At 44.4% G+C, this 24,526-nt stretch overlaps 1 protein-coding gene across 2 annotated transcripts in view; it reads right to left on the reverse strand.

Moving 5' to 3' along the window:
* Positions 1–24,526, reverse strand: part of WDR49 (WD repeat domain 49) — a 210,970-nt gene that overhangs the window by 122,060 nt on the left and 64,384 nt on the right. For both annotated transcript variants that reach the window (XM_088452316.1, XM_088452315.1), the window contains 2 exons: positions 17,929–18,077; positions 14,552–14,785 (listed from right to left, as the gene is read on the reverse strand). In XM_088452316.1, coding sequence (XP_088308442.1) covers positions 14,552–14,785; positions 17,929–18,077 — 383 coding nt within the window. The remainder of the gene's footprint in view (positions 1–14,551; positions 14,786–17,928; positions 18,078–24,526) is intronic.

The following is a 24,526-nucleotide window of genomic DNA, read 5'->3' on the forward strand; positions in this document are numbered from 1 at the left end:
GCGTGGTTTTGTATACTAGACAGAGCCGGCCCTAACCATTTTGGTGCCCTAGGCAAAATTTTGAGTGGTGCCCCCTAGCAGATAATTTCACCACCAATCTAAGGCCCCCATTTATCAATGAAGCATAACCCCTTTAGCGATCGTTAAAGGAATTATGCCTTCTTTTCTGGATTTAACAAACAGCAGTAATCAAAGATTACCGCTGCTTGTCAAGCATCGCTCTTGCTATCTTTTAAATGGCGAGTGTAATGCGGTCCACATTGCCTGCAATGAGACCCAGTGGTGCCTTTACGCCTTCGGCGAAGCCTTTCGGGCACTGCCGGGTCCCCATGTTATGCACATGCGCAGACAGACCGTTGCGCATGCGCATAACACCAGAGCCCTGACACTGGCAGCGTTAGGCAGCCAGCAGCCCAGCGGAGAAAGACTTCACTGGACCTCGCTGGAGGGTTCAGTATTGGTAAATACCAGTAAATTTTTAGTTTGTATCACAATGATACTAAACGAAAAATTGCGCTGGTGCTTACCATCGTTGATAAATGGGGGCCAAAGTGTTTATACATGGATGCCAAAAATATCACAGTGGCATATATAGAAAATTATATATATATATATATATATATATATATATGCACATATACACTTATATACATAAATACACACACATTATATACACATATATATTATAATATATATACACACACATATGTATATATATATATATATATATATATATATATACATACATACATTATACACACACACACACACACACATATATGTATATATATATATATATATATATACACACATGGATGCACAGAGATCCAGAGACCAAAGCTTTCCTCTTTACATAAGCGCAGCACTCCATGGGCTCAAGGAGGTGACCACACCACAATGCATAATATTACCAACATTAAGCCTTGTGCTGTGATTAGTTCCCTGAAGTCAATGGACTGCTGCCACTCTTCTGCATTTGAGATATATATATTATAGATATGTATATATATCTATAAAATATATATATATATATATATATATATATATATACACACACACACACACACATGACACAGCTGCTCAACCCCCTCTCTGCCCACAGTGCCTACCTACCTACCTGAGCAGGTTACACCTACCTTTCGATGCAACTGCTCTTAACTCCTGGGCGCTGCAGCGGTGGGTGGCGGGTGGAGGGCAGCAGCTTATCTGGAAGCAGAGCCGTGACCCCACGGCTCTGCTCCGCAAAGGCCCATGGGTGGAGTGGAGAAGTCTCCCGCTGTAGCCAATAGCCAGAACGAGCTTCTATGCAGAAGCTCATTCTGACCTGGCTCACAGGCAGTCAGCGCGTCACCTGACCAGCTGACTGCTGTACTGCCCGATCGGAACTGAGCTGAGCTCCGATCGAGGCAGCAACGGGAGGGGAGGGGGAGACAGTGGCGTGAAGGGGGCAGCGTCGCAGAGGGGGCGGGGGCAGTGTCAGAGCCCTGGAATGCCCCAAGGCATTCCAGTCGCCCCAAGGCATTTGCTTAGAATGCCTATGCCTAGGGCCGTCTCTGATACTAGATGAGTGTTCTTTTGAACTTATGAGGTTACTAGTGTTTGAAAAGAAAAAGATTTTAAAAGAAGTAGAAAAATATTTAACTATATTGGAAGGTGAATTAGTGTAAATGAAAAAAAAAACAGATAAGTTCCTCAAGTGCGAGACAGAAATTGGTAAAAAAGTAGCAATGATAGAAGAAAAAATTATAATGACTAAAAGCAAGAAATATCAATGGGATAAAGAGGATTATCAGAAGGATCAGGTTAGGAATGGCATATAGTCAGACAACAGGAAAGGAAATCTGATCATTATATTAAGAAACCCTGGAGTCAGATTCAAAATAGGTGGAATCCAAAGCCACAACATAGACAAATGAGAGACTGGTAACACATATATTCATTCTGAAAAAAGGTTTACTTACGATAAACCCAGAGAAATTTATTTTAGGGACAGACTAAAAAGTAATGAATGGAAACAGGTCCCACACAAAAAATAATTCAGATCAGTTATACCTAATAAAGAGGATTGTGAGCATACAAATGGGTATGTACATGAAAATAAATACAGTCTTCTGAGGTCCTATAAAGAGGATGGGACCCATCGGAGTCCTGTTTTTTTAGGTCAAAGAAAGGGACCAAGACTCAGAGATAGGGAACTTGTTAGGATCTGTGTTTGTTGTGGACCCGGGGTGGAAACCGGAGCAGACAGCGGAACAGATTTAAACTGAAACTGAATTGAATTTAAATTGAAACTGAGTTGTTTAATGTAAATACTAGTAGACAAGCACAAGAATAATACTGATTAACACCTGTGACCGAAGGAAACATAGTGATGCAATGAATGAATGTCCAGATCAGTGACAGAACTAAAATAAAGTCTTGATTAACTGAGGTAACTATGGAGCTGAAGGAAAAGTCCAGAAAGTCAGTGGTAATAGCAGAGTAGGGAATCCGGGAATACTGTGATAATAGCTGAAAGGGAAATCAGGTAATGCTGAGATGATGGCTGAACAAGGTTATCCAGAAATACTGTAACAGTTGCTGAAAGGGAAAGCAGGTAATGCTGAGATGATGGCTAAACAGGGTAATCCGGAAATGCTGTGAGAATGGCTGGAGGGAAATCCAAAAATGCTGAGAGTTGACTGCGCAGGGTAATCCAGCAATGCTGTAATAGTTGCTGCAAACTCAGGTGCAGGCTGGAGTAGGCAATTGAGAACAACAGGTTCAGGAAGGAATGGGTAGGTTTGGGAACCTCAGGTTCAGGGAGGAATGGGTAGGTAGAAGGAGCAGGACTTGATCCATAGCAGGAAGCAAGGCAGAGTAGCATGGTGCAGGTTTGCAGGGTGCCAGGGACCAACCAGGAGCTAGGGCAAGCACCGGAGCACAAGACTAAGGTCAGGAGCGCAGGAACTCTCTCATTGCTGACGCTGAAACACACGGTTGCACTGGCCACTACAGGGAGCTCCAAACCCCCTTAAGTACCCAGCAGCAGAGCGTTAGTGGCTGGAGAGATCACCTGATGCATCAGGATAGGCCCACTACGTCACATGACCTGAGGCAAGATGCTTAATGAAACACCATGAATAGCAACATTCTACCACATTCCAATGATCCACAAAGACTGTGTAAAACCATTGGGACGTCCGATAATATCAGGGATCGGATCACTAACGTCTAGAATCTCTGAGTATGTGGATAGATATATTAATAGCTATGTATTAGACTTGAATTCCTATATAAGAGACTCCACTCACATTCTACAAGTGATCAATGAGGTAGAATGGAATAAGGAGTATAAATGGTGCACAGTGGCCGTACAGTCCCTGTACACCTCAATACCACATGGTAAAGGAATTTAGTGCATTAGGGAAACACTAAGAGTGGATATCACTATGAGTGAAAACCTGACAGAATTCATATGTGACTGCGTGGATTTTGTTTGTATTAAAGCGCAATTATTTTACGTTCCTGGAAGAGTGGTTCCTGCAGATGTGTGGAACCACAATGGGGACGATTTGTGCTCCAAGCTTAGCGAATATATATATATGGGATGCTGGGAGAAAGTAACTCTGTGAGGATCTAACCAAGCATTTGATTTTGTCCAAAAGATTCATAGATGATATTCTGATTATATGGAGTGGTACAAAGTCTGAATTTGAATAATTTATGGAGAAGATTAACATCAACATGTTAAACCTGAAATTTCCGTATACATGAAACAAAAATTTAGTTTTTAGACCTGATATTTAATACTAGTAATTTTGATGATTGTAAAAAAATTTAAACTTATACTCATTTTAAGAAGGTTGACTGCAATAGCTATTTGGAATATTCCAGTTGCCATTTTGAACCATTGAAGAAGAACATACCCTTCTCCCAATTCTAAAGACTACAGAGAAACTGTAGTAGTGTAACAAAATATGATGAACAAGCAAGTGTATATGAGAGAAGGTTTAGTCAAAGAGGGTATCCCAAGGAAATTAATGAAATGTCGAAATTAAGAGCAAGGAGAAAATGTAGAGGGGAATTACTGGTGTATAAGGAGAAAAATAGATCCAGTCAGGCTACAGATACTGTATATGTCCATTTGTAACCACTTATAATGGAGAAGCCAACATTATACAAAATATGTTGAGAAAAAACTGGCATATCTTGAAGTTGGATCCTATTTTGGATGGTAAAATACCGGATAATCTTAAAGTTTTTTTTAAAAAGCAAGGAATCTTAAATTCTTTGTATCAAAGAGTGAATTAGATCCATTAATATGTAATAAGCCTTTGCATGTGGAAGCTGCAAGGTCTGTAAACTAGCAGAAAAAGGTGCTAAATCTTCTGAAGGGAGAAACACTGGTAAAAATATCCCAATAAAAAGTTTTATTAACTGTAATTCAACTCATGTAGTCTATATGATCACATGTCCATGTGGATATAGATACATAGGGAAAATGAAAAGAATGCTGAAAATTAGGATCCTTGAGCACGTGAGAAATGTGCAAATATAAAGTTATGAATCATAGTCTACACAGACATTTTAGTGAATGTCATAATAGTGATCCAGTCGGTATGCGTTCTAAAAGGGATAGAAAAAGTGGATATCAATGGCAGCATTTTCTTGCCTATGCAAGCATTCTAACTTTTTCCTCTCTGCACTTTCTGTCCATCCTCTGTCTGCACCAGCCTATCTGTCCATCCTCTGTCTGCACCAGCCTATCTGTCCATCCTCTGTCTGCACCAGCCTATCTGTCCATCCTCTGTCTGCACCAGCCTTTCTGTCCATCCTCTGTCTGCACCAGCCTTTCTGTCCATCCTCTGTCTGCACCAGCCTCTCTGTCCATCCTCTGTCTGCACCAGCCTTTCTGCCCATCCTCTGTCTGCACCAGCCTTTCTGTCCATCCTCTGTCTGCACCAACCTTTCTGTCCATCAGTTGTTTGCGCCAGCCTCTCTTCCCACTGCCTCTCTCCATCACCCTTCCTCTCCTGTCACCCTCTGCCTCCCCTGTAACCTCCTGCCTCTTGCTGTCACTCTCTGCCTGTCACCCAATGCCTCTACAACATCACCCTCTCCCTGTCACCCTCTGCCTCTCCCTGTAACCTCCTGCCTCTCGCTGTCACTCTCTGCCCGTCACCCAATGCCTCTACACATCACCCTCTCCCTGTCACCCTCTGCCTCCCCTGTAACCTCCTGCCTCTCGCTGTCACTCTCTGCCCATCACCCAATGCCTCTTCACATCACCCTCTCCCTGTCACCCTCTGCCTCTTTGCTTCTCATCACCTACTCCCTCTCTGTCACCCTCTAATCCCTCCCCAGTGTCACCCATTGCCTCTCCCCAGCATCGCCCACTGCCTGACACCTATTGACTGTCACCCACTGCCTCTCCCTAGTGTCACCCACTCCCTGTCTCCCTCTTTGTCACCCACTGCATCTCCCCAGCATCATCCACTGCCTGTCGCAGTTGTAAGAGGGCGCAAATTTATAGTTTACAGGGAGGCGCCGGCCCTGCTGACAAGAGCGCCCTATTTAAACCTGCACCTGCCACTAGCACATTGTCAGTACAATGTGGTACAATACTCCTCTGTGAGTTTGCAAGCTGCTCCCTCAGTCAGTCTCATCTACTCTGCAGCACGGGGAACATTACTCCTCTGTGTGTCTTGCAAGGTGCTTTATCTCTTCTGCCTCTGAAGCAGTCTGTAATCAGGGCCGAAACTAGGATTTCTATCACCCGGGGCAAGACAGTGATTTGGCGCCCCCCCCTCCATGTTTTCATACTGATAGTACTGATTCTTTTACTGCACACCCCCAAACCTCTACTCTTTATAATAATTTTACTTGCCCATAAAAGCACAGAAAAACCCTCTCACCTCACAGCCCCTCATACAACAGCCCTCATCATAGCCCCTCACTGCACAGACATCCTTATCAAGGGTGCCTCACACTACAGCCTTCCTCACTGCACAGCCCCTCACTGCACAGTCTTCCTTAGCACAGCCGTCCTCATCATCAACACAGCCCCTCATTGCACAGCCTTCATCACAGCCCCTCACTAAACAGCCTTCCTCAGCACAGCCCCTCATACCACAGCCTGTCATTGCACAGCCCCTCACTAAGCAGCCTTCCTCACCACAGCCCCTCACTACACAGCGATCCCTCAATACACAGCCCCTCTCGTCTCCCACCAGCAACAGCAACAGCCGTGTGGACTGAAGGCGCTCTAATCCTGATGGATCGGCCTAACGTGGCAGACGTCTTCGGAGCAGGGAACTGTGAGTATGGACTGGGAGAGTCATCATGACGTCTCTCCCAGTCCCAAGAGACCTGGGAGGGGGCGGACCAGAAGGGGGCAAACAGCAACAAGTTGCCCGCTGCCATGTGTAATGGGAGCGGTGCCCCCGGCAGAGGAAGAGCTGGGCGCACCGCTACTGATAATTGTGGCACAAGACTGGACATCAGTGCCTCAAAATCTGGCACCCGGTGCACATGACCCCCCAGCCCCCGCCCCAGTGGCGGCCCTGCTGTTATGACCCCCTGGGTGAAGTTATACCACAAGTCAGAGTATGACGAAACATATGAAGATATTTATTGTGTGAAACAGGGCCTGATTAAGGAGGGCAACAGGGGCAGTCATCCAAGGGCCCCCACACACACATGCCTGGCGATGAGCAGACTAGGGGCACAGATGGACTGCTACCTGCGCTGCTGCAAGATCAGCAGGGCACAGGCAGATACATGTCCTGTACAAGGACAGTCCCGGGGAACCGTGGCGCTCAATAACTTTATTGAACTAACAGTGGCAATAAAGTTTATTTTTTTGTACAATCGATGCAGCGAGCATGACATCATGCAGCACTGCACCCAGGGCTTTGAAAGGAATCAGGCAGCCTGGTAGCCAAGAAGCTGTGCTGCGGCCGCCAGCCGACAAGCACATAAGGTAAGTGTGGGGGCTGGGCAGACACTGGACTGGAGAGATGGAAGAGGTTCTGTGAGGGAGCCACTGGGTGGGGGCTCTGTGGCCATATTGGAAGGGCTTAAGGTAAGGGGACAATTTATTGGAGAGGGCCCCCACAACTTAGTTGCCCCAGGGCCCCCACAAGACATAATCTGACCTTGGTGGGAAAAAAAATGGCAGGAGGGTACAGGTAAACCTAGAAAACGCAGATTACTGGAAACCGCATGAATACTGGGGATGTGGGTACATAAGCAATGCAGAAATATGTGGCATTTGATGAACTTGGCAAGGCTGATTACTGGAATCTTGCAACAGTAATAACAGAAGCAATCAGAGTCCAGAAACAAATAGCACAGTTCCTTTAGCTTGGCAGAAACTGGAGCTTGCAGGGACATTCTTACAAACTGCAAAACAGGGAGCTGCAGAAACCAAACATGAAACATTAATGACCCAGCAATGATTGCTGGGCTCATACAGACGTAACATCCAGCTGTCAGGTGTAGTCCATGCTGTTAATTAAGTCATTAATTACCTGACACCTGAGCACAAAATAGCAGCACCTCTAAGGACCAGTACTGCAGCTCACATAACCAGAGGCCTGTCAGCCCCTGGTGGCAGGGAATTATACTGCAGGAGGAGAGTGCAAAACAAACAGAGGGACTGATTCACTATGGATCGCTATTCTGCTTATATGCACACAGCGCAGTTGCTAATATCAGCGGTGATATGTAAATGTTTGCATTCACATTGTGATCACATCCTAACATAAGAACGCCCACTTCCCCTTACTCACATCCATATATTAGGGGAACATAGCAAAACCATCGGTAACATCAGGCCCATATGTACACATGCACAAGCCCTGACCTTACTCAGAAATTGTTACCAGCCACGCATGCTAACAGTGCTTTGGCTGCTTATAGCCACGCACTGTTTATGCACGCCCCTGCAACGGCATTGAAATGCACTAGCACGCCTGCGTTCGCTCGACCACCTCCCCATCACCACCCACAAACGCCACTTCCTGTCAATCACTGTGCTCTGGGTCTGCGTAGCCTCAGCATTCGCAGTTCCCATCGCAATTGCTAGTTCGCGCACTGCAGTGCATACGCATGCGCAGAGCAGAAACATCGACCAATTGCGTGCATATTAGCATCTGCGTTCCTTGCTGAATCAGACCCACAGACTCATCTACTCTGCAGCATGTGGTTTTTTACCTCCCTGTGATCTCACTCACCAGTAAGTAGGTTCTACCTCAGATCCACTACCTGAACCGGAGCTGTTGACTACTGGTTTCCTGCAAGTTGCTGCATCTGAGTCTGCTCCATTTACTCTGCATCATTGTGCTGTGTCCAACTTCCAGCCTGCACCCTACCAGCCTTCCCTAACCTGTTCAAGCCTCCAGTTCCACTCCAGCAAAGCTGCTGTTGTCTCCGAACCCATTCTGGTTCATGTCTCCGTTCCATTCTGACTTGCTGTTGTTTCTGGTCCAAACCTCTTGTTCCATTCCGGCTAAATTATGATTGTCTCCGGTCCCATTGCAGTTCACACCTCCAGTTCCACTCCAGCTCAACTGTTGTTACGTCTGGTCCCAGTCCGATCCAGGCCTCTGGTTCCACTCCGACTGTTACCTCTGGCCCCAGTCTGGCTCCACTCCGGTTCCATTGTCATTTACCTCCAGTTCCAGTCTGGTTCAAGTCTACAGTTCCATTCTGGTTCTACATCTGCAACCTTCGGTTCCTATGCTTTTCAAGTGTGGTCCAAGCCTATGAGTTACTCACTACTCACTATACCATCAGTACCACTATCGATGGTGGTTGTTGCCCTGAGGGTCCTCTCTTAGAGTGTTGGGGTTCCTGCTGAGTTTCTGCTTCAGCATTCACTCCAGTTGCTGGGGACTTGGTACTAGATCTAGATTCCTCTTTGAGGGTTTAGGCTCCAGTGACCCAGCTCTGGTAATCGGTTTGCAGCATCTGTCAACAGATTCCAGGCGGGCTACCAATTCCTGTGATGTTTATGGTGGATGCACCAGTGAAGAAGTCTCCGCTTAACTTTTTTGAAAGCAAATCAGAGGCCTAAGAGTGGTGGAGGTGTTCCAAAGTGGCAGCACCCCTCTCACCCCTTGTTTTTTGCAACTGCCTGGAACAGAGGTGACAATTCGGGAGAGCCTGGCAATGCCACCCCAACCTCCACGTCCTGAGTCTTGCTCTCAGAAGATAAGAGTGTATGACTTTTTCTAATCATACACAGGTCTGGGGCATGTGCATTAAAGCCCCACAGATGCTTAAAGGAGGCCTGGGGGTTACACACCTGCCTTACCCTCCAGGACCCTTAACGGCAGTACCACCTGCTCTGCTACTGCCCTAGAAAATAACTAAAGAAACTGCTGGAATAATTCAGATGTTCCTATTCTGGTATCACCGTTTCAGAGTGCGCTGCAATTTCCTGCATACAGGGATCTCCATCTCCAGAAAGACACTTTATTACATTTATTAAGTTAATGGAATGTCAACGAAAAGGCTATTTATCCTATGCTGTTTAACATTGCACTTCTATTACTGTACTGTGTGCATCCTAATGGAAATGTCAGTTCTAAGTATTACTCGAAAACACATGATAAAGTTATTTTTCACTATCTTCTTATACTACAGGAATGCAATGGAAATTATAGGCCTCAGCAAATAAAATGATGAAGTTACAGTCCAATAGGTCAAAGCTAAAAACCATGATGAAAAAACTCCTGAATTTGGAAGAAGTGTAGGAGCCCTAGATGCAAGCATGAGCAAGCAAGGTATATTCTGTCTCTTATAATTATTGTTATATAACACATGCCAGTATTGCCATTAATTGTTCTACTAATTGTTATTGCCAAAGCCATTGTATTCAGGCATTTCCATGGGAATACAATTTGTATACTTCTGTCTATTATATGGGGACGAATCTTGCATTCTCTTCACGCATCTGACTATTGAGTAATCTAAACTGCACAGATAGAGGGAGGAATAAATATCATATACTGGTCCCCTATTAGGCAGAGCTTCTGTTGTGTAGTTTATTGAACTGTTAATGGAAGGTTATTATTTCTTAATCTTTTTTACAGAACAATGTAAACTGCACCACAATTAGTGGAATGCTTTACGATTGTGCTTAACGGTATCAATTAATAGTTGTACTATGAATGGAAAGTTGTGATCTTTTTACTCATCTTGATACTAGGTAATGCAAAATGCACTTCTAATGGGAGGATCTATAGGGCAGTGTTGAAAGAGGAGTGCTCTACTGTGCAGATTCCAGTTTTTCTGTTCTCCAGGGATGCTTCATGCCCTGTCCCAAAACGGCAGCTGAGCTCACAAGTGAGCATGTGCAGGGGCCATCTTGTCTTTATTGTGTACAGTGACATGGTGGGAGACAGAAGTCTCCTACTTAGCTCCGATGAGAGACCGGGTTAATCACCTGCTACAAAACTGTTCCAGTTCCCTGCACCACTACCTGTTTACAACATACACTCATCTACTTGTGAGCTGTATAGATCCCTACCTCCACTCCATTACAACTGTGCAAGTAACAGTGAGTACGGCTGTACCTACTATACAGATGTGTCCTCATATATATCTAGCCTCAATACACCATGCAGCGCGATATGCCTGGCGTAAGTGAGCCACCAGGTCCTGCAAAACTCTGCTATCATTGGGCATCTTTTATTACTGAAATTACTGGTGTGCAGCAAGACATTAAGCTGATCTGTATTACAGTGGCAGTTACCTGGACTCTCAGACAATACTACTGTTATGGGAGAATTTCAATGCACATATTCATAAATATGTATTTAAGAAGGCATGTCAGCAGTCACCTACATCTTCTAATGTATGAACAACTGTTACATGGACACCCAGGCTTTAGAATACAGATGAGAGATAGGGTAAAACACAGGATTTCCAAAAGGTTATCCTATCCATATTTGTACACATTTATAGCATCCTTACATTCAGTACACTCCAAGCAAGGGATTTGAACACCAAACTTCCTATACCATATTCGTACACACACTTAACTTGCTAGCTTTTAGTAACAGTGTGACTTGTGGGCACTTTGTCATTCAGTTAAATCCTGCCATATTTAAAACACACAATTCTCAACATGCCATACCTGGGACTTTAACTCACAACCTCAGACATCTAACATCTAACCTTCCAGCTCTCATTATAACCCACTTCATGCTCTTTCCTCCCTATCTTCCCTTTCTGTGTCACGCCTGTCTGTCTGCACGCACGCACCTCCCCCTTTAGAATGTAAGATCTTTCGAGCAGGGACCTCTTCCCTCATGTGCTTCTCTTTACATTTTCTTCTACTCCTTACTCCCCATAAGGGCACCTAACACGTGACTGCCAACTCCCTGCTGCTTATTGTGAGTGCTTTAATCACTATTGCAGCAATGTATATAAGTTGTGTCCTTGTCCTGCACTGTAATGTACTGTAAGTTACTTGTTTCTTGTTCACCTATTAGTTCTAAGTACTATGTAAGGTGCTGCAGAACATTTGTGGCGCCATATAAATAAAGGATAATAATAATAACACATGGAGTTATTTGCTCTTGCATAGGAAACTTGGTAATTATATCTACTGTATATGACGCTATTTGTAATTGTCAGTTTTAAACCATTGCAGCTAAGCAGATTTATGTAGGTTGCAGCCACAACTATTCCTCTAAACCCATGCAGTTTGTCAGACATCTAAGCTCAATTGTGTAAAAGGAGGTATATCTCAGCGCTATATATATGTTAATAAATACACAAATAAAGTACATAGCTTCAAAGACAATATTTTTGTTGTACCAAAGTTGTTTTGTCTTTTGTAATTGAGGCCTGCAAAGCGCTGTGGGATGCGATTTTAGATGTTAGTGATTTAGCAGAGAGAAAGTATTCCATAACACTTTACTTTCTAGCAAGTCTCCAGTTAATGTGTCAGAACAGTGCATTTTAAATTATACTTTCCACCTTAACTGTATGTTTCAAAAACTACAATTTCAGCCATTTTAACTAGTTATTCTTAGAACATTTAAAGATCCTGTTAGGATGCAGCCTGGGATCGGCCTCTATTCACCTCTGCGCCTGCATCCTTGGGCTTAGGTGTTCAGTCGCTGGGTGTGGAGGTGAGTGGTGACTGAGTATTCTCCCCGGGGTCTGCTAGGGCTTCCATTTGTGCTTCCTGGTTCCCGGGGTGCCGGAATTGGGCGCAGCCATGTTGGTCCATATCACCTGACTAGTCTCTCCCAATGGTGGTCCTGTGGTCACTCAGCTAATCCTCTGATCCAAACACCAGCTACCCAGGGGTATTTAGTCTGACTCCAGGAACAGGGAATTACTGTTCAACTTACTGTATCTGTTCCAATGATTGTTATGCTCTCCAGTGTTTTCAACAAAGTATCTCCAGTGTGTTGTTTCAGCCTTCACGCTGACCTCCAGTGTTACTTGTATTAGCTCCCATGCTAATTCCCACCGTGTTACTTCAGCTCTCTCACAGAACTCCAGTGTTTCTTGTAAATCCCTGTGTTGTCTTTTAGTGTGCTGCTCAGCTCTCTAACTGCCTCCCTGTGTTCCTGTGGTGTCAGCTTTCATGCTAATTCCTAGTTAGCTCTCAGCTGGATCTCTAGTAATTCCCAGTAGGGGGTCAAATTTATACTGCTGAATCAGGGTCACAATCTATAAGAACATGTTGATATGATCACTTGCTACAATCAAATAATTGATACAAGCCAATATATGGATACTAAGTGACAAATTTAAAACACTATACCAAACATCTTGAGGTGCGTGATTGCTAGTTGTAGCAATTTCGGTGATATAACCTCACTATCTACCTGGATACTAGAGACTGCTTTGTGATACTAAAGCTGGGCATACACATGCAGATAAAATGCCTGTCAGACCGACAGACATTTTATCTGGCATAATACCAGCCGGAAATGTCCACGGCATACACTGTGAGATTTCTCACAGTGTATCCGCCGGACATCTGCGCTCCGCCCCCGGGGGAGGAGACATTTCCCTGTTCTTTCCATGGGAAGGAACACAGGAAATGTCTGTCTGTCAGCAGTGGCTGGGCATACACTGCCAGATACGGCCGACAATTCACCTGTTAAATATCACATCGGACGAGCATGCTGTACAATCCGTCATGCCCGACCGAGCAATATTTAACCCCGGGTCGCCCGCACACTTGCTACAATTATCGGGGCGATCCGCGGATATCGGGCGGATCGCCCCGATAATTGTAGCGTATATGGCCAGCTTAAGGAATTAGATGGCTTTATACTATGCATTAATATAGGAGACACCTTCTGCAGAGGTGGATCTCCTATGTCTATATAAGAATTTTCATTAATACCAGGAAACAGTTTGCACTACATGTTTATACAGTATGTGTGTTTTTTAATTTCATTTAATTTTATTGTTTATATTTCTAAATTATATTGTATGTAATAAATTGTTAAATTTTATGATCAAGTGCTTTTTGTCTGGAATAGTTAATATCCAAGGTAACAGCATTGGCCAATTAGGGCATTTACTGTATTAATTAACTATAGATCCAGGCCTTTTACTTAATTCCCAGTACATGCCTGTATCCACATTTCTCTGTATGTCTCTGTGCAAGTCAGCACCTGGATCTCCTGTGCTCAAGTATTGAGTTCATTTGCTGATCTCCTGTATTCAAGTATTCAGTACATACCCTGATCTCCTGTGCTAAAGTATTCAGTTCATTTGCCGATCTCCTGTGTTCAAGTATTCTGTTCATATGCTGATCTCCTGTGTTCAAGTATTCTGTTCATACGCCAATCTCTTGTGTTCAAGTATTTAGGTTATACGCCAGTCTCCTGTGTTCAAGTATTCAGTCCTAACTGATCTTTGTGTCCTAGCTATTTAGTTTTCACGCTGGCCTCTAGTGTTATTACATTTTTATGGTTCCCAGTGCTAATTCATTCTAATATAGTTCCAGTCTTCCTGCCACTCCCAGGTACCTGTCCAGAGGGCTGCGACCTGCTCACTTGGTGCAGCGAAACCCATAAGTCAACTGGAGGGGTCACTGGTGAAGACCTCTGGACAGGTCTAGCCAAACCTGGGTTTGGCCGCAATAGGGAGACCTAGCACTGTCGCTCACTTGCTTGTTCCCTAGCCACCCTAACTCCCTGGCTTTTTCCCATACGATTCTTGACAGATCCAGAGAAGGATAATATTCAATGAGAAACAATATAATCACTAGCAGTAACCTTTTAGAATCTGCGGTTTTCTGGTTCCCTGCCTACACCTATCTGACGCATGAATACACCGATATGTAACTACCAAGTCATATAAAGAGCTTGAAAATATCAATCAGCAAGGCACCGACCAATGATCTTACTGTACAGGTCAAATCGGGATTCACTAACTAAACCATTGATGTGCTACTGATCTGGAGGAATTCTATAACTACATCTGATTGTGCTATTCAGCATCTGCTCTTATGGAATCTCGTTCCTGACACGCATAATTATCTCAAAGTAAAACACCACTGCGACTTGGCTTTAAAGCTTACCTGCTTGAATGTAGCGTTATACAGTACACAGGTTACTGGCTTCTCATGACTTGTAACTCTTTTGCTGGTCTCCTTCTTCATCTCTAAAACAGACAGTTGATTGTTGAAAGACAGAAAGAGACGTCCATGTGGCTCATAGAAATAGAAGGATAGCTGAAATTCCAGCGTTTTGGGGAAGATTCCAGCTATGCGTTGTATGCACACCTGATGATGAACATCCCATATCCTCAGCACCTGGAAGATAGTTTATGCAGCAGCTGTAAATCATACGGAAGCTCCTAGCACCAACATGTACTTTTCTATAGATGTGAGAAAGGGATGGCTTTTTTTTTTCTTAAAAATTATGTTTATTATCATTTTTGTAAAACAATAACACTGTTGATAATAAAAGGTTGTATAATAAACAAACAGGTAATAACTCAGATCCACTGTGTGCATTTTTATGATTAAAAAAACCTCAAGTGTGCAACTGAATTCCACAAGGAAAAAGAACTTTAAAACAAATTGTGATTGAAAGAATCATTTATTTACAAAATCTCCTATTTGGCAATTACATTGGGTATCAATAAAAAAAATAATGAGATGTTTTCACAATAACTTTCTTTTTTGGACAGTTTTAACATTTGTTTTATTATTGACATTTAAGTAACATAACTTTATGTGTTGTTCATCTTTATATAAAATTACCATTTTGTTTTGTAAGACTTTCATATGCAGATTAAGGAGATAGTGAGACAAGATTTATGACACTAGCTGTGATACCCGACGTTGCCCGGGTTGCAGACTGGACCCTGAAATACACCTGCAGCCTTTATTCTTTTATGTTGTCCTCGCCTATAACCCCATTCCATTGATCCAGAATAGGACCCCACTGTTTGCTAACATGCATGCAATCAGTTGCATAACTACCGTGTGTGCAAAGGGTGCGGCTGCTATGGTGCCCAAACTGCTGCTGTGGCCTGCCACTCCCCTGCATCCAGTCACGCACAGAAGGTGGGCCTGTCCTGTCAGGCCACTGAGGGGGCACGGGTGTCAGCGGTGTTGATTTGGTGCTGGCCTGCCAGATGATTACAACTGGTGCACTGGCAGGCAGACATGGAGAGACAGTGCAGTCCGGTCGTGAGGCAATCAGAGCCCGTGGATTGGCAGCCAATCAGCAGTGGAAGCTTCTGATTGGCTGACAGTCTGCGAGCTCCGATTTGCTCACGACCGGCGCGAGATTCAAATTGCGCCGGATGGCTGTCTGTCCATGTCTGCCACTGCCTGCCAAAGTGCCATCTGTAATTAGCTAGCAGTAATAGCAGTTGCTCAGCTCGATAGTGACACTAGCTGGCAGTGGTAAGAGGACTCTTGGTGCTTTGCCAGCCAGTCTGGAGACTTCTGCAAATGTGCAAGTCTCACACATGGACAGTAATGATTTGACTTGGGCTTCCAGTGCCGCTTTCATGAATTTAAAATAAAGACATAAAATAAATAAAGTAATTTAAAAAAAAGTTTATGTTTTTCCTTTTAAACAAAATGCTTTATTTATAGAATAAACATTTTGCCTTTACTCATTCCAGGCTATCACCATCCTGAGCTGGCAATAGCTATCAGAGGACAGCAACGGTACTTGCTAAGTAGGATTCCCCATGTATTGCATGGGAAAGCTATCGCCATAGACCATCAGTGATGTCTACACCTGTGGCAGCCTTTGATAATTAGGCTAAAGCCCTATCATCTGTTTTCATCAGAGATTGAATTTAGAACCCCCACATGCTCCTAGACCACTAGCAATAAAATATCTGCTACATGCCCCCAGAATGCCACAAGCCCTCAAATCCTACATATGCCCAAACTCCCTCAGATGCCACTCAGACCTTCCATATCTATATAATAATTCTATAAGGTCTGTGCCATCTACAACATGCATGCGTAATGTTATCTGGCAATGACCCCCACTACTAGGTAGACGGGACAGACCTAGCCTAGGAGGAGGGCCTGGCCAATTGCCAGGTACGGGAACAAGTATGGAACCTAGATGATGGAAAGGGGGACACGGGACTAACTGAGGGGGGATAGAGTAAGGCGATGTGGGACAGAGCAGCAGAAAGGGGGGCAGAACAGCCAGAGGTGCCAAGAGGGGGGGGAGTGGGTACAGATTACCCGGGCCCGGGCTTTCTGAGGGGCCCGGCGGGGGCCCGGGATCGGCACCGCCCCCCCCTCACAGCAGCCCAACACACAGCGTGCTGAGCTGCAGTTGGAGACTGCTCGTGGCTGCTGAGCAGCAGCCACAGCAGTCTCCTATGCCTGTGCGGAGGAGCGATCACACTAATCGCGCCCCCCCTGGCTTTGCGCCGGGCTGAAGGGGCTCAGAGCGCCCCCCCCCCCCCTCCCCAGCGCTCAGCACATCCTTTTTTGGGGGGGGCAAGGGGGCGTGGCCACGTCTCCCGCTATTAGGCCACGCCACGCCACGGCTCTTGGCGGGCCTGAGAACAGCAGACAGAGAGGGCGGGGCTGGACAGAGCAGGGGGCAGGGTGCAGAGCAAACTGAGCGGGATGCCGACGGTCTAAATGCCTACCATCGGCATCCCGACTGTCTAATCCCGGCAAATGTCTAATGACCTGCGTCAAAATCCCGACACCTGTCATTAGACCTACGCCCGATCGAAGGTAAGCCGGGCGCAGACAGCCACGCGGGGGGGGTTAGGGGTTCCTGGGGGGACTTAGGTATAGGCACCCCCAGGAGGTAAGGGTTAGGCTAGGGGAAGGGAGGGTTAGGGTTAGGCACCCCCCAGGAGACTTAGGTTTAGGCAGCGGGGAAGGGGGGGTTAGGTTTAGGCACTTAGAGGGGGGTTAGGGTAAGGCACCCTAAGGGATGGTTATGGTTAGGGGGGGGAGGTCAGGTTAGTAATTAGAAAAAAAACAAAACTTACCTGTTGGGATCTTCACCGCCGGGCTTCCGCTGTCGGGATTTGCGGCCGGCGGTAAATCATACTGATCCCATCTGAGCTGGCCCCCTTTACTAGTATTACAGTATTATATATCTCAATCTACTATGCAGAGCTATCACTCAAACTGTGTCCTTCCTCCAAACATGGCAGCAAAGGAGTGACATACATATGTGGACCTATTTAGTGAATATAAGAACACCAATTATTTTATGTATCACATTTAGATCAGTAATACACAGCCTTTGTCATATAGTTATTTCAATTACTAGCTTTACTTACTCTTTAATCTGTGTATTAGCAGCAAATATAACTAGGAGACCAGAATACAAAGTTAGAATTGCTTATTATGTGAGAGCAGTGTTGTAGAAATTATTATTTAGATCCAACCATAATAGCTGCCAACTCTACGTGTTTATTCTAAGAAAAGATTGATGAAACACATACCTTGTCTTTTGAAAAACTGAAAAGCTGTTTGCGACTAGCAATGAATTTGACAGTAATCACACTAGCCATATTGCCTTGCAGAACTCCAGTGGGTTTGGAGATAACATAGGGGTTCCAAAGACAAATCTTGTTATCAATTCCAGCAGTTGCTACCGTAAAAACAAAAGACAAAATAATTTAGTTCCTTAGTACAGGTTGAGTCTCCCATATCCAAAATGCTTGGGACCAGGGGTATTTTGGATAATGGAATATTCCGTATTTTGGAATATTGCATATCATAATTAAATATCTTGGGAATGGGAACCCAATATACACACAGAATGCATTTATGTGTTATATACACCTTATACACACAGCCTGCAGGTAATTTTATACAATATTATCAATAATTCTGTGTGTCAAGCAAAGTTTGTGTACAGAAATGAAATTCATTTATATTTCATATACACCTTATACACACAGCCTGAAGGTAATTTTATACAATATTATTAATAATGTGCGCCTTAGACAAAGTTTGTGTACATTGAACCATCAAAAATCAAAGGTTTCATTATCTCAGTCATGCCAAAATTATTCCGTATTTCGGAATATTTGGATATGGGAGACTCAACCTGTAGTAACAAACAAGTGTAACATTCACATATTCTGAAAAACTATCAAGTTACACATGCATATAATACGTTTCAATTTGATACAGTGTGTGTAATATATATACTGTATATACACACACTAGCAGATGTATCCGATTTCACCTGGGTAGACCTTAGATATTTACTGTTTCCATTTCCATCTCAGCTCTCCAGTAACACATTAATCCTTCACCTCTACAGTAATGCATCACTGCTGTAGTAAGACATTACCCTCCCTCACCTCTGTAGTAAAACATTAACCTTGCATACCTCTGTAGTAGCACATTCCCCTCCCTCACCTGTGTAGAAATACAACCCCTCACTCACACCTTTAGTAACTTATTCCTCTCCTTCACCTCTGGAGTAACATATTCCCTTCCTTCACCCTGTAGTAACACATTTGACATTCCCCTCCCTCACCTGTGTAATAACACAATTTCCTCTCTCATCTCTGTAGTAACACAGTGGGCGGAATTCAATTGATTCCAGCCCCTATCGCGCCCGACGGAACTATTCAATTGTTGCTCCTGTCAGGCACGATCAGCTGCCAGCGCTACATTTCAGCTCGCAGCCCCAGGGGGATGAGAGCTGAAATGTGCGAAATGTGACCTGTTTGGGCACCCAAACATCACTTTTCGCGGTCGTGCCCAGCACTTTGGTCGAGTTTAGCTGCTTTACGCGGCTAAACCTGACCTCTATGGGCGCGATCAGCGTGAAAAACGGCAGCAATTGAATAGCGGCCCACGATCTCCTGTCACTTTAGACAGGAGATCCGGACCGCGTAATCAATTGAATTCCGCCCAGTGTGTCCCTAACACTACACTCCATACTGTACACTTACCTCTATCCCTGAAACCGCTACTATATGCTTACTCTCCCAACCCTGCACTGAATACTGTAACTAGAGGTTCTCAAACGTGGTCCTGAAGGCATCCTAACAGTCCAGGTTTTAAGGATATCCATGCTTGACCACAGGTCACTTCATTAGTACCTCAGTCAATTTTATTTGACCACCTGTGCTCAACCATGGATATCTCTAAAACCTGAACTGTTTGGGTGCCTTCAGGTCCGCGTTTGGGAACCTCTGCAGTGTATCCTTATCCCCCTAACACTGCACCCAATACTTTGTCCTTACCCCAAAACCCTGCACCCAATATTGTATCTTTACCTCATAACCCTGCACCCAATATTGTATCTTAACCCCCAACCCTTCCCTCACTATTCAAACAGGGGAGCCACACCAACTGCCAGTGATGTTTGGCAGCACTTGGGATGACAGTTGGTGTCTGAATATGACCTGTGCTACAGCCACTGTGAGACAATCAGGCAGGACATTGCACAGGGGAGGAAACATTTTAGCCCTTTTCACCCTCTTAAGGCTCATACACACATAACGATATGCTCCATGAGCGATATTGTTATGTTTTTCCCTTGCACTGCCAGGCTCAATGTTAACGACATTGAGCATACACACTGAACGATATTGTTAACAACAAGTTGCAAGTACGGGCGATGAAAGACACCGTTATCGATCCACGGGAGTGCGCATCGTTAACTAAATCTTGCAAACACACTGGACAATATTGAACGCGATGAACGATAATGATATCGTTATCGCTTAATTTATCATGTAGTGTGTATGCGGCTTTAGGAGTTGAATTTCAAATAATCCCTTCTTAGTGGGCACCTACGTCATTAAGGCATACACTCCCGATTTTCATGATTCTAGGTCCAGGGGTTTGGGCTGGGCGCCGGTCGGTCGGTCAGTCAGGACATTTGATAATATATATAAAATTAGATTTTTAAATAGCAAAAAAATGGGACGGCGAAGGGAGTTACAGAAAAAGAAATATGGGATGGAGGAAGCTAGTAAATGATTGCATATAACAAGGGGCATCAGTTGCTATCAGGATACAAAGTATAGAAAGAAAGGTTTAACAGTGTTGTTTGGCAAACAAAGTGGAAACATCAATCTCAGTTACTCTTTCAGTGAAAGGGCGTGCGTAAATAAAGAGTCTAGAACTAGACAGGACAGGAAAAGAAGTAGGGAAGTCACTTCTGTCTCTTATATTATCAGTGGTGTCATTTTCCTGTTCTCATAATTTATTTCAGTTAAAAATTTAGTGAAGGTCCCGCAGGAAATAGGAGCTCATCTATGACAGGTGACTATTGGAAACAGATAACTGGCAACCATCGATGCTTCCAGTCTGATGGCAGGGGTTTTGCCATTAGTTTCTGGGAATGTGATGGTTGCCACCATCCGATGCTTATTTGTGATGGCTGCTTATGTCTCAGTCCTGCTTCGTACACTAAACTCTGTGTATGTAGAAGAACTCATTTGTGGATAGGTACTAGCATACATGGTTAATGAATGGGTAACAGACAATGGTTATATTATATGGCATTGCAAGGCATGTGGTAATGGCAGCAACAATTTAAAGACTCATGCACTTTTAAGCAACAATTGGGGCTTTATTGTGCATGCCTTGAAGTCCCAAATGCTGAAGAGCAGAGCGGTGGCCTGATCCTATCTGAGACTAGAGAAGAAGCTGGGAGATTGAAGCAGCATCACAGAGAAATCAACCAAATTTATCTATGAGGCCCGTATTTCAAGCTTGTTAAAAGTCCACATGTTACAGACATATCATAAACAAAATGCTTAGTACAGCTATCACCACAAATACATTATGGCAACTTTTCCTTTTATCACAGTGCATGACAAAGCAGATTATGAAATCCCTAGGGACCAGCCTCTATGTTGGGTGCATCTACATTTACGAGAACACAGACTAGGAACCAGTGAGTGCTGAGGTCAGTGATTCCTAGTAATTATGTTTTTTGTTTATAATGTTCTGACATATTGCATAGAATTGTACATTGATGGGATCAACACACCAACAAATGACATTAACACGAGACAGGAATTAAAGTTGTTGCTGCCCAAATGAGCTGACAGTCAAGATACATAAGGTACAATAGCAGAATGACAGTTGGATTTGCTGGTGGGGAAAGTGCATGTGGCTCCTGTAAGGCAGGAACATTATCAGCCTCCTGTAATAAAGCAGTCACTGATGTCTGCCACTTCTGTGCAGCCATCGGAAGATGGGCATTGGTGAACTTACAGATGTAGGAGCCGCAGCTGGCAGCTTCACCATTAAGAAACTACTTCTCTATGGGCCTGATTCAGAGCCGCTCGTAAGCGGCCGCTCGTTCATTCCGAGCGATGTTAGCCCAACTGCGCATGCGTACGGATTGTTATACGCATGCGCTAACCAGTCAGTGCGGCCAAAATTCATGTGCTCGCAAAACAGCGAATGCCTGCTATTTTGAGTGACAGAAAGAGGCGTATGTGGGTGGTAACAGGGGAAGGTGCTTGAAAATGGGGAGTGGAAATCAGAACGCAGGCGTGCTTAAAGGTCAAAACGGGCGTTTTATGGGTGTGCATATTTACAACAGCAGCGTCATTGACCACGTCACTGGGTTATTTTATAGTCAGAACTGCTCGCAAAATTGTGGTAGCAAACACCAACCCCAAGAATAGCGAGCAGTTCATACCCTTGTCGATGTACTCGATTAATCTAATAAATAGCGGACATGACGTAGGATGCGAGCGGCCAGGGGGCGTATTTTTCCAAAAAACGAACGCAAGTTTTGTTCGCTCGTTCAGACATAGAGGCGTGAACAGACTGCAAACAGCGAATGGTTCATTTGAATAGCCACCCCTTGTTTTAGAACGAACGACCGCAAATAGCGAGTGGCTCTGAATCAGGCCCTATGTCAGCAGCCAGTCATCACACAATGACATATGGGCCTGATTCAGGTAAACAATAATGCAGCCACGACTGCGTCTCTTTACACAGCATGACTGGGTCTTTATGCTAATGCCGCAAGCAATGGGATTCGTACAGAGGCGGTCATCTGCTGGGACTCTAATCTGATGCTTTGCATAATAAGTTGCATGGTTGCACCATCGAGTGTACATCGGTTGCACCATCAGACATTAGAGAAGCCCTATGGTTGCTCAGAATGTAATGCGGATCATGGCCGTAGGCGTCACAGTAACTGTGCAAAAGAAAGGAGCTGGCCGTGACATCCCCGTTATCACCCAGGAACGCCCACTGAAATAGTCTCTATGCCCAAATTCGTTCTGCATCCAGAGGCGGTGCCAATGGGTCATATGCGCAGTGTGTCTCAATCACATGCGCAGACTGAGAACATTGGCGGCTTACAACCGAAATTGAGAGACATCAGATGCGTTATATGTATATGTATCCCTAGAGAGACATCAGAGGAGTTATATGTATATGTATACCTAGAGAGAGATCCGCTGTGTTATTTGTATATGTATCCCTAGAGAGACATCCGCTGTGTTATTTGTATATGTATCCCTAGAGAGACATCCGCTGTGTTATTTGTATATGTATCCCTAGAGAGACATCAGATGAGTTATATGTTATATGTATATGTATCCCTAGAGAGATATCCCCTGTGTTATATGTATATGTATCCCTAGAGAGACATCCGCTGTGTTATATGTATCCCTAGAGGGCCACCAGATGTGCTATATGTTATATATATATGTACAGTATCCCTAGAGAGACACCAGATGTGTTATATGTTATATGTATATGTACATTGGGCCTGATTCAGAGCCGGATGCTCTGACAGAGCGCTCGCTCTGAATCAGGGCCGGCCTTCTGTGTTTTTAGAGCGGCCTCCTGGCTGCTCGCATAGCTGTGGGTGACCACCCACAGCTATAGCGAGTGGCCAGGAAGATGGTTGCGATGGTCAAGACCATCGTGACCATCAGGCTTGCGATGAGACCCTTGTGGTAGGGTCTCGTTGTTGCAAGCCCTAGAGTGCTTTCGGCTCTACCAGAGCCGAAAGCACTCCCACTGACATCACTTGTGATGTCAGTGGGGCCGGCTCTAGACGGTAGGCATTCCCATGGGAACTCCTCCGTCTGGCCAGCCACGCCCCCGGCCCGCCCACCAAAGGGGGCGTGCTGTCACTCAACATCGACAGCACGCCCCCTTTGGTGCAAGACCCGGAGCGCCGACTTGCCCGTCGCTATCCAGGTCTCACGCATGCGCACGACTGAGCCGGCTCCGTCGTGCGCATGTGCACTGGGCCACCATCGACCCGCTTGCGAGCGGGTCTGAATCAGGCCCAGTATCCCTAGAGAGGCACCAGCTAAATTATGCTCACATCAGTAATCATAAGTTACCAATAAAGTAATCCAAAACAAATTAGAAGGGCATTTTTATACACTTTAAAGACATAGGGGGTATATTTACTAAAAGTCGATTTTGGGTATAGTCTAAAATCATCCAAAATAGAACCAACACCCCACAAAATCGACCCCAGTGTTTCTAATCAAACTAAATCATTTACGAATAGTTGATGTTTGGTTCCATTCTGATTTCGATGGTACATTGATTTCAAGTTGTAGTTCTAAACCTGTTCCAATCACACTCAAATAGAATCAAAAATGGAATGAAATGTCTCAAAATCGACTTCATTATACAAATGCATCCCTATTGGCCAAAACCGGTCACATGCACTGTATTACCCACAAATACCTTCATTTAAGTGCCAATTTGCATTTTCCAGAAAATTTTAAAGCATTTCTGTGCCTTTACGTGCCATAATTTGGACACCCAGGATGCCCCACATGCTTGTTTCCCCTGTTATATACATCATAATGAGGTTTCAGCCAATTGCACATGTTTTAGAAGTTAAATAGACCTGTTTCAAATGTGTCTAATCAATTTAGTGATTTTGGGTTTTTAAACTGACTGTTAGTAAATAAGAGATCTGTATAAAACGCTATGTTAAATTAACAATGTTTTGGTTGATATTCTATTTCAGTTCAAAGTCTATTTTCTGGTGATTTTGAGTAAATTTGCAGTCCATTTTGCCTTTAGTGACTACCTGATTATCAAAATGGACATAAAAAAGACTGAAAA

The sequence above is a fragment of the Taudactylus pleione genome, unplaced genomic scaffold (assembly GCF_031769625.1).
Source record: "Taudactylus pleione unplaced genomic scaffold, aTauple2 ptg000037l, whole genome shotgun sequence".
In the NCBI taxonomy this organism is placed as follows: domain Eukaryota; kingdom Metazoa; phylum Chordata; class Amphibia; order Anura; family Myobatrachidae; genus Taudactylus; species Taudactylus pleione.